We start from the raw sequence: 12,015 nt of genomic DNA, 5'->3' as shown, positions 1-12,015 counted from the left end.
GAAAATAATTAAAATTGTATCAATAATGAAATATTTTTATAATTTATATTACATCTTAATTGTATCAAACGTGAATATACTAAAATAGATTTATTATGCATATTTTGCTTCACTCAAAAACTTAAAAATACGTAGCTACTACCCAATGGTGATATATTTATATTTATGCATCGCCGCTGTATCATACCGAGACAACGTTTGGCTGTCTGAGTGAACAAACAATACAAAGGACAAGCATACTAGAAAATTATATGCGCTCATGTATATAAATCCTATAAAAATGCAAAATATGTTTGTTCGTTCATAATGTACTACGATAACAATCTGTATGTATTTTTGTTTTCTGTCACTAAGAACGATTGTTTAATGTTACTTTATTTCACGAAATAAACTTTAGAATAATAATAGTTATTATTTTTAGTCTTTAAATTTTCAGCACTACATAAAATTACGCTAGGTAGATACCACAGAAGTACCTACTTCAGTCTTCATACAGTAGATATTTGTTTACGCTGATATGGACGTCGACAAAAGCTGACAGTCAAGTCCAAGTTGGAACATATAACAAGTTTAAAATGACAAATAATAATAGTCATTATTATTATATGTTTTAAATTGAATATAGACACTAGGTACATGCAGGCAATTACTGTTAAAATATAATATTGTTAATATTATTTGATATCTAAATGTACGTATATAATATAATATACTATATAGTTATTAGTGTATATTTTATTGTGTTTAATGATTGTATTATAGTTATTTTTTGCTATGATAAACTATTTATTTAATATAAAAATAATTACATAAACTAGTTTCATTAGATTTTATAAAATCAATAGATAATTATATTCACTGGTAAATAACCCAAAAACGAATGGATCATATTTATTATTATTTTTACCTTCAAGTATAATCTATGTATGATATAGATAAATAATTAAATTATGCATCCGTTCAACTGTTTGTGTATCCAACGGTACAGTATCTGGTAGGTAACTTAACAAGACACATGCTATATTGTTTATTATATACATAGATTTGTTAAGATAAATAACTTACATATTATTATTATCATTTTGTTACATATTTCATATTCAATTAGAGAACATTATGGTATTAATAAAAAGTAAAACATATAATATTAAAAATAACTAATATTGTATAATTATTTTGTTACACATTTTTCAATACACATTTGAAAAAAGAACCAAAAAGCAAGTCCACCGTTAATCAACCCATACAACAGAAACTGGAAAAAACAATTAAAATATTAACTCATTACAAAATAAATAATTAATCTTAAGATTATATATTTAATATTTTTGGAGAAACAATTTTAAAGTTAAAATAATATATTCTACGTTATTGTTATTCGCTTTGATGATTAAAATTATAATATCAAAACTGGCGTTCGGAGAAATTTAAAATGTGCTAACTCGTTATTTAATTATGTTTTTTGAATTTTCCATAAGACCTATATAATAAAGATCATTTAAATATAGGTCCATGGAAGTTTGAGGATTGACGTTTTAGATATCGTTAGATAAAATTATGGACTCATCAATCTCAGTCATCAAACAAAATTCCAATTACGCGTTACTAATTTAAAATTATTTCTCATTATTGCATAATAGTAATTACGAATACCTGTACGTTTACTGAAACTGAAATAATAGTACCTTGTACAAACAAATATGTAATGATACTCGACACAACTAATGAAATAAAAAATATGACACCAAAAATAAAAGCAAAACTGTCATGCTTTAAATGTTTGGCTGTTTCGGATCTGGAAAACGTACAAATAAATAAATAAGTTTAAGAAATTATGTTAAATAAACATACGTCAAAAGTTAATTTAATGGTACCTAGCCACAACATTCATTGATTGAAATACAAAACAGTATATAATGTACATTGTGTACACCAAATTTAATGATGTTGTCACGTAACAGACACATAGCGTTATGCAACACAAAAGCGAACCGACAAAAAGGAATAAATTACTTGTGGATTTCCAATCAACTTTCAAAAATCCTATGCAGTATGAAGACAATGCTCCTGAAATAAAATTCAAAAGAAATCAGATTAATATAATTAAAGTCAAAATATTTTCAATTTTGAGTTAATGAAGTTATCGTATGTACGCTGTAAAATTATGGAGCACGAACTATTATTATTAACTATTATTATAGTTCTAATAATTGTTAAATCGTTTTAGTAATAAATCACAAAAACAGATAATTTCCCATTAGAACATCAAAGTGAAAAAGAAAGTCTGAAAATTGTATGCTTAATATACCTAATCTAACCTAACCTAACCTAATCTAACCTTTATACTGTAGAGTGTAGACTGTAGATATACCCGTATAATATAATACAACAATATAGGTACATCAAAAGTTAAAATTATCCCATATATAATATAGCCTGAAAATAATTTTAAAATAAGCTGCAAACATTTTGGCACCAATAATTTATTAAAAAGCTACATTTGCTCGCCAGTAAAACTACAATAATAACCAAAGATTTAATAAAATAATATAAAATGTTAAAAATTTACCAGTTATAAAAGCCAAAGCATCGATTCCACCGTTGTACAGCTTATTGTTAACTGGATCGCGTTTGTTTAAGCCCAAGTAAAGAACGTCATTGTATGTCAACACCTGTAATTCTGCCGGAAAGTCAAATCATATTATAGTTCATATTATAACTCACAGCACGACTTGATGAAAAAAAACACCAATCGAACTTGTGATGATGGACATGTAGTGCCGACTGTAAGTAGAGTTGATGATATCAAATTTTTTCAGATGCATTTTTTTACGATATACTCGTATTTTGAAATTTGAAGTGAGTAACCTACTAATTGTATAGTAGGAGTAATTTTCATTGAGCAGGTTATTAAAAAATAAAAATAAAACGATAATACTTTTTAAAACTATAATAATTATAATCATGATATCCTATCAATGGATGAATTCTTCCTTCAAGACTACAATCATTACCATCTCTATACACTGTTTATTACACTGCAAATTGTATTGTACTGGAAAACCTCCTTAAATACGCGTTCTCGATTTCATACCTCATAAAATTTACTTATTGTACATTGTTAAGTGTACAAATTGTATATTTTCATATTTTAAGTAATAACAAAGAAAGTTAATAATAATAATATGTAGAATAATGTTTTAATAAACGAATAAAAAATGAATATAATAAATAAATAAACTATTGAATAGAAAATTATTTATAGTAATATAAATATATTATAAACCATCCTTAGATGCTGAACGATTTGTGTCCTTTTCTCAGAACCGATTTTTATGAAATTATTTATATTTTTAAATTCAAATTTAACGTGTCCATTAGATCATGGTGGCCTATCCAATGACAAGGAACCTATTAAACGGTAGATTGATTTAACTGATTTTATTTTACACTATCGATATAAAAATAGTAATGAATGACGATTATTAACTATTTATTGTTATAATTTAATTATGTTTAATACAGAACGCAATATTGTAAACTCCAGACATTCTATACACTTTTGTGAGACATAATGTTTACTGATAAAAAGGTATATTATTATATTGTAACAAACGTGTGCAAGTATAATTCCTATTTCGAATGACGTAAAATTTTAAGTTACCTGGAAATAGATTCCGGTGGCGAAGGCAAACCATATGCCGTACTTGAATAAATATGGATTAGTGTACGCATCTCTTAATTCGGCATACAGCTGATCCAATACTACTCGAACAGGTTTTGGAGATTTTTCAACGAAACATGGTCCAAGGTCCTGTGCCAAAGATAAATATTAATTTCATTTTTATATCAATAAGCAAGTAGGTATTAGTCTAATGTCTATCCAAAAGCGGTCGTAAACGGTAACTTAATCACGTCGTGAACAAATAAAAAAGAAAATATAAATTGTTTTTTTTTTTTTTAATTAATAATGACATTACATCAACACTAAAGTTCCAAATTCTTCATTATATATTTTTTGTAGTCTTAACACAAACACGGAAAGAAAATCTCGCTTTTGACGGGCAATTTAATTAATAAATGTCAAAACTACAACATTATAGGATGAGAGCTTTTTGAAAATAATTACTATCATCGACAAGCATTCTTTTGTTTTCTCATAAAGTTTTAATTGACGGATTACTCGTTGTAAATAAACTAAAGAAACGGTGGAAAGTGGCTTTTTTGCCTCTATTTTGATTTTCTTCGGAGAAAACCTTTACATATCCACCATAGGGTATTTTCATAATATCACTTTACGAGTCAACGTTAAAACATAATTCAACAATATTTCGTTGTACCTTTTTAATTTATTTCTGAATTAAAAATATATATATATATATTGAATGATCACAAATTTAAAAAATGTAATAAATCTAAATATTTTTTTAAATATAGTCTGTATTGTATTGTTTATTCAATTGAAGTTATAAATTTGAATTATCTTAAATCACATGGACGCAGAATAGTATCATTTTAAAAAATTTGATTTTTAATAATAAATTCTATTTCAAAAATATTCTTGGTTATTATTTATAATCATAGTTCAAAAAATAAATATTATTTTGAATAAAAAAATAATATAAATAATAAAATATAATTATATTCATTATTTCTAACAAACGCTAAACTTTTATGAAATATAAACATTATATTGTTTGATATTTTATACCAATGTAGTTATGTAAGATGTAGGTATATAGTAATTTAAAACTGACAAACGAAATAATATGTTTAATAAAAGTATATATATAGTAATGTTATCGGCTTACATAAAATATTATAAAATATTTAAAAAAATATCAAGTTTACATAAAGCTAAAAAATAAAATCTTTTTCTTTATTCATGACTGAATAATTGAAGCATTGTTGTTTTGTGTTAACATCTCTTGTGGTACACATATAGTTATATTTTATTGTCCAATTGTATTCATCGATAGGTATTCGTTAAGATGCAATCTTACTCTTTGACTTGTCAGCATTTATGGTTATCTATTGAAAGTTTTATTGTATTTTATTTTGATAAGAAGTAAACTGTTGACAAATTTATGAATAGGGGGAATGAGTTAAACACCCGAAAATTCGCACAAACATTCCAACAATAAAATCGATATATTTGTGCATATTGACCGTTAAAGATTTTGTAACACTATAACATTGTTATTTATTTTATACTTTTATTGATACCTACCTACTGTTAAACACACAATACTGTATTATTTCCTATCATTTTTGGTTTTTGAAAACTATTGCTGTTAATTTCCACTTTTTGTGTGATAACTATTATTTCTGTTAATTGACTACACCTTAAAATTGTATAAACATAAAAAACTTATACCTAATTTAAAATACTACATTTAAAGGTAATATTTTAAGAAGAATTAGATTAGAAAAATAAAAAAATTGAATACCTGTTAATCTTCGAAAATAAAATATTTCACATTTTTATAGAATAATAGAAAAACTATGAAAAATAAAACGACCAACTGCCGAAATATTATTTTAATATTTAATATAAAAATCGGTAATTTATTCCTCTTTATTCATCTCACTCTTATTCTCCACAAGTCATAGTTTAACATAATACATGTTCATGCCAAGTGTTGCTAATGGGTGACTTCTTACCCCCGTATTATCCAGTGTTTTTTTTTCTCTCTGCAAATACGCTTATTGTGCTTTTAGTATAGATTGTGTAACTTCTTATAAAATTAAAAAAAAAAATACTTAATAAAAAAAAACATTATTCCCATTATCTGTTTTTAAGCACACAAGATTATTACTTAAACAAGGGTGGATCCAGGGAGGGGGCACTGGTGGCAAGTGCCACCCCCGTTGGAAAAAAAAATAAAAATTTTAGTATCGAAATTTTTTTTTGTGGGGGGATATATCGCTATATAGTAAAATTTTTCCTATAAAGTGTGCTCCGTCCGTAAATACATGCTGGATCCGCCCTTGTACTTAAACCTTTTATTTATTGAAAATCATGCAATATTATAATTTTACGGCAGCTTCTAGATTTGGAGATTTAAGTTCCTTCTTCTTTATATTAATCGTATATTTCTATTAGAATAATATCAAAATAATTAAATAAATTCAGCTTAAAACTTGTATATTATTATCGTCAGAATTTTCAATCAAACACGTTTGTATGATGCCATCTTACGACATTATAAGAGAATCTGAAGATTTAACTGTAAAGTTTGACGCTAGATCGCGCTCAAAGAACTTAAATACAAATATTATGCTCTTTAACGTGTTTTAAATTTTAAGGTATAGACTTCAGTATTGTTAAAATGAAAAACTACACCGAAAAATTTGATTATTATAAAATATTAATACCTATATTATATGAAAGAATTTTAGTATTTATACATTTATTTGTAATAAAAAAATCTGTATTAAAAGTGTTTAAAAATATATTAATATCTTACTGAATTATAAATAATTACTTTCTGATATTGATTATGGAATGTATTGTAGATGACTTTTGATGTTGCAGTTTTTGGACCTTCGGGATGAAAATAAATACTTGAGTATACTGGTGGAAAAAAAATTGCAACAACAAATGCTACACATGAACCTGAAATACAATTATTCTAAAACTAAAAAATAAAATATTTTAGTCATGGTTAAAATGTTAAATTTCTTACCTGCTAATGAAATATACACAAGTAATCCATACTCAATGTTTAAAAATGAAACTGCGATTTGAGCAAATGTGGACGATAAACATTTACCCAAGAGATTTGAACCTCTAACGATTCCTGTCATCTTTTGATATAGTTTGCGGTCACGGATCTTTGCATATGCGTAAGACATATATGCTAATTCGGATGCTGATGTTAAACCCAAACATACCATACTCAACTAAAAACATAAGATTTATATAAGTATAATTATATTTTTGTTTTAAAGAAACTACTTTTTAAATTTTCAAAAACTATTAACACGAAACTATTTAAAACAAAATACACAATAAACGTTTCATTACATATGATTATTAAACAAAAATAAATTTATCTATACTATTATATTATTATAATTTTTATTATATTTACCTTATATTTAATATTATAACTCTTTGTTGAGTTACAATAATTTACTCTAATTGAAAATGCATTTTAACCTTTACAGCAATGAAACTTACTTTTGATTTTAAGAGTGTTACAGGATCCAAAACTAACAAAAACATCACAATTGAACTAAACGCGTCCAGCATTACAATTGGTTTGTAAAGCACATAGTCTGTGACAATAAACATAATAATTACTAAACTTGTAGTTGCATACGAATTTATTGGATAAATATCTTCAGTCACCTAAAAACATATTCTTAATATTAATAAAATAAAATTTACAATGATTTATTATTGATGCCTGGTTTAATAATTTAACACAAATTAATATTAATAAATAAATAAATAAATATTTATAAAATAAAATATGGTTGACAATGTGTCTTATAGTATAACAGTATCATGTTATAACTTAGAATGTATTTTGGGTCAAACAGTGAACGAATTAACTCCATTTCTATAATTTTCACATTTTTTTTTCTTTTTTAGAATTGGTAATGGAAAAAAAAACAGTTAAATTTGTCAATATTTTTCCTTGAACCCATAAAAATATATAAAATAAAACAAATGGTTGAAAAAAAAATTAATTTAGAATTGTTATTAAAACCTTAAACTATTATAACAAATAGTTATATAAAAAGTATATTCTGTAAAATTTACTGAACTAAAAAATAAATTTATGTATCTACCTATCCACTTAACAATTAGTTTTTCGGAAAATGACTTAAATGTTATGAAAACCGATTTGCTTACTAATATCATTCTGAATTTATTATTCACAGTAATTTTCTATCAGAATATCGTTAATATAATAAGTTGTTTTGTTTTTAAATAATTTCAATTAATAATGTTCCATTGCAATAAAATATTTTGAGTAATGAATTCAATAATTCATTTGATTGGATTATTTGGAAAAGGGAAAATTCCAGAAATTTAACATTTTACAGGAGAGGCAAAACATTTAATTTGGTAATAACGGTCAGATTTTTAAAGGATTTAATGTTTACATCAATATTTTAACAATAGTATCTTTCTTCTAAAAGTATTGAACGATTTTACAAGAATCTATAATGTAATAAAATAAAAAAATAAAAAACGAACATGTTTCCTTTTCCAAATAATCCATTCATTTAATTTTTAAAATCTCTAAATAACATTTAAAAAAGGCAGACAGTTGTTTAAAAAATAAGATGATAAAAGTAGCAAGAAAAGAAAAATTCTTAACTTAAATACTTAAAAAGTCTAGGAAAAATTATCTCACAGATAAGACATTAATACATAGCACTCAACTAAAAACTAAAGGTTCTAATATCGGTCGAGATAAAAAGGTAATAATAGGTCTATGGTAAACTCCGCCAGTTTTTTTTTTTCTTACCTGTGATTATTTTTTACTATGATTTATGTATATTTAATGTGGACAATTATTAATTATTATTATGAAAAATATGATTTTGAATTATTTATTATAATTTTTTATACTATGATTTAAATATTTAATGTGAACGATATGATTTGATATTATATTATACTATAATTTTTTTTTAATAATATATCATATTGATTTTATACTATTATTTGATTTTCTTCACTGGCGGAGTTTACATGAATTCAATTTTACCTAATTTTTTTCAGTGGCGGAGGTTACATTAACCCAATTTTACCTGTTTTTTTTTTTTCTGGCGGAGTTTACAGTAAAAAAAGGTACTTGTGGCGGAGTTTACATGCGCCCAAATAAATTAGATACTTTCCTCTTCAATCATAGATTATTTTATTTGAATTTAATATGTAAAACATTATTAACATATAACAATAATTACTTTATACATGATTTACTAATCGCAAAAGAAAATATTTAGATTTTTAAAAATATTTTTAATAATTAATTTTATCAAAATATAATAGCTAAACTCAAGAAATAATTAATCAGTTTAAAATGTCGTATTTTTCAATAAACTTATACTTTATTTGTTTTAACTTTTGTTACCATATAAAAATGAAAGAGGAAAAAGTATGTCTTAAAACCACAATTACTATTGTATAACAATAATAAAACATAAGTTATATTAAAACTTACTTGTTCAGCAGTAAAATTTACAGCTGGACTGGTTAAATATGATGTATAAAATGAATCCACTGGTCGAAAGTCCCGAAAAGTTGCAAACAAACTTACACACAATGTTATTTTCAGCCACTCTTCCATTTTACCCGATTCTTCAAGTATTTTATTTTGAAAATAATTTTTTCTACTATAATACCTTATATAATAAAGAAAACATGTTATATATTTCTATATCCTATGAAATACAAAAATACTAAGCAGTTTTGATAAGTTATTCGATCAAAAATATCACGGTTGTATATATTTTGAATACGTGTATATAATGTCCTTATGCGATAAATTTAGTATTAAAATAAAATGAACAATAAATAATTTTGTTTTACAGTCTATTATTAAATTTTAAAAAATAAATCGTAAATAAATAAATAAATATAATATAAACTATTTATCGTGTACACAGTTAAGGTTTTAAGTATACATTATATTATTAGGTAAATGCGTGAAATTATGAAAACGAAAATGTGTTCAAATATATTATATTATTATCTATAGTATTGAACAATTAAAATGCTATCATAGTATTACATTTTATAGTTATAACTTGTAATAAAAAAGCAGTGTATTAGCGTAATACTCTGTCACCACACCAATACTGTACTAATTTAATTAAAACAAAACAGCATAGTTAATACCTGATATTCAGCAAAGTATGAAAAGCACTTGATTTTGAAAATTCAAATTAAATTAGAAACCGTTTATCATTTAATACGAAGTATTCTCCTTGCATCGAACACATTAGCTAATTGGTAAATAACGAAAAACAAACAGAAAACCGTTCAAAACTAATGGCCGGTAACAACGAATTACTGTAATGAATCAAATGAAAACTATAATGATAATATGTGATTTCGTTGCCGTACAATGTGCCTTGTGCCGGTAATGCGATCTGGTCAGATGCACTGCTGTTGGTGAACTCTTGATACACGAAGGTCAGCCAATTTAAAATTATGTAATCACCAAACTAAAAAGAGACCAATAAAAAATAAAACATCAACCGTACAAACTGTATACTTTATAGAGAAAGTATACACACACACAACAAACGTGCGTTCCGTTAAAAAAAAAAAAAAATAAAAATGATAGCACAATATATGAAACGTTTTTTATCGACTAATCGAGCTTCATGGTATCATTGTATTCGCGGTACTTATTCATATCAAGTAAAGCCCACCTGTTAATCTTCTAGTTAGATATGTATTATTTAATCGCATATATTATTATTTGTATTATTTGTATTACATACTGTAACAATATTGTAAGTACTAATGCATATTTTGATGGGTATTATAATAAAATTGTCTATAGCTTATGTATCGTGAAGCACACGACAATACGATTTTTATAAAACTAAAATTAATGTTATTTATTCTATCGCGAAAAAGTGTACTCCAATTTTATACTGCAATAGAGTAATCGTACACTAGAGCTTGTGGTTTGAGATACATTTTTTATGAACCTATTGTACTTTCATTTCATATTCTTTAACTTTTTTTAAACATATTAAATCTGAAAATGTATACGTTTTTTGTTTTAAAAAGTTAGAATGTTTTTATCTAATCAAAAATACCTAGGTAATACCTACATTTTTTATTTATTTTATACGCGGTTGAAATACAATATTATAAGTATACAATTTAAAAAATGAATACTGCTAAGAGAAGCTATATTGAATATCTAAACTGATAAACTAGTCCATAGTTTTATTCAAATGCTGTATAAAAAAAAAAAAAACATCGAACAATGACCATAATAAATTCTTAATCTACATCAAACTAAGCCTCTCAATAAAAATATGCGTTGATATAGAAATATAGATAAATATTCAAAATTCACTTAATAGAAAAATAAAACTCTACTGTTACAATTAAGAATAATTTTCTATGCTATTATAAATCTAAAATTTAATATTATTTTTGATTATATATTTAATTACAACTTATGATAATATTATTTCAAAATGAACGTAGAAAAAAAAATGTTTAAAATGTTTATACATATTTCCTACTTATTTATAAAAGTATTTTTATTAAATATAATCAATGAAAATCAACTATTTGATATGATAGTTTAAAACATCTAAAAAAAAAAAAAAAACATGTATTAGTTCTAAAATATACTTTTTTGGAAAATCATTGCAGTCAAAATTAGTTTAATTCTAAAATGTTGAATAATTTTCAAAATTTATATTTTATTATTTAATTTCTTGTATTATATGGTTTAAAACTGAAAGTATACTTAAAAATTATTTTAAATCAACAATAATAAAGTTTCGCTCTACATTATTAATATCTATGATAATAATACTGTATTAATATTTTTTAATAAACGTATTAAAATATAATATACAAAGATTTATATCATATAAATATTATATATTCAATGAAGAAATTATATTTTTTACTTATCAAATACATGATAATTGGAAAAATTTAATGACTATTAATGACTTAAATGTTAGTATAATCAATATTTCATATGTTTTATTTTAATGTAAAATTAAACATGTTTTATAATATTATGTTATTATGATAGAAAATAATCAATTTATTTATTTATAGTGATACATGAACATTTAATATCATAAGTAATGGATAACCCAATTAACCTCAAACTCCACTATAGGTATAATATGGGTCTTGTACTCTTGTGCTTAAGCAACCAAATCTAACAACCAGCTTTATTTATCCTTTTATGATACTAATTGAAAATATTATAATCATTGTCTTTTGTCTAGATTTATACTATCACCCATTGGCCATTGTATCATTATCTAATTTACAAA

At 24.2% G+C, this 12,015-nt stretch overlaps 1 protein-coding gene across 2 annotated transcripts; it reads right to left on the bottom strand.

Annotated features, from left to right (window-relative positions):
- Nucleotides 1-1,143: 1,143 nt before the first annotated feature.
- LOC112591228 (thiamine transporter 2-like) lies at nt 1,144-10,145 on the bottom strand. Of its 2 annotated transcripts, XM_025334981.1 has the most exons (10): nt 9,866-10,144; nt 9,189-9,369; nt 7,187-7,357; nt 6,690-6,906; nt 6,489-6,619; nt 3,665-3,814; nt 2,570-2,672; nt 1,875-2,067; nt 1,654-1,795; nt 1,144-1,255 (listed from the first exon to the last, which is right to left on the bottom strand). In XM_025334981.1, exons 2-10 carry the CDS (start codon nt 9,312-9,314, stop codon nt 1,172-1,174), a joined length of 1,317 nt encoding a protein of 438 aa, XP_025190766.1. In that variant the 5' UTR covers nt 9,315-9,369; nt 9,866-10,144; the 3' UTR covers nt 1,144-1,171. The 2 variants fall into 2 exon arrangements, with proteins under 2 accessions (XP_025190766.1, XP_025190767.1); XM_025334982.1 differs by lacking the exon at nt 1,144-1,255 and having other exon boundaries at nt 1,703-1,795; nt 1,852-2,067; nt 9,866-10,145.
- Nucleotides 10,146-12,015: the final 1,870 nt, after the last annotated feature.

This window comes from Melanaphis sacchari, unplaced genomic scaffold (assembly GCF_002803265.2).
Source record: "Melanaphis sacchari strain LSU unplaced genomic scaffold, SCAv2.0 Contig12_pilon_pilon, whole genome shotgun sequence".
NCBI lineage: Eukaryota > Metazoa > Arthropoda > Insecta > Hemiptera > Aphididae > Melanaphis > Melanaphis sacchari.
The sequence above is the reverse complement of the archived record's forward strand: the minus strand, read 5'-3'. Positions and strand labels throughout refer to the sequence as shown.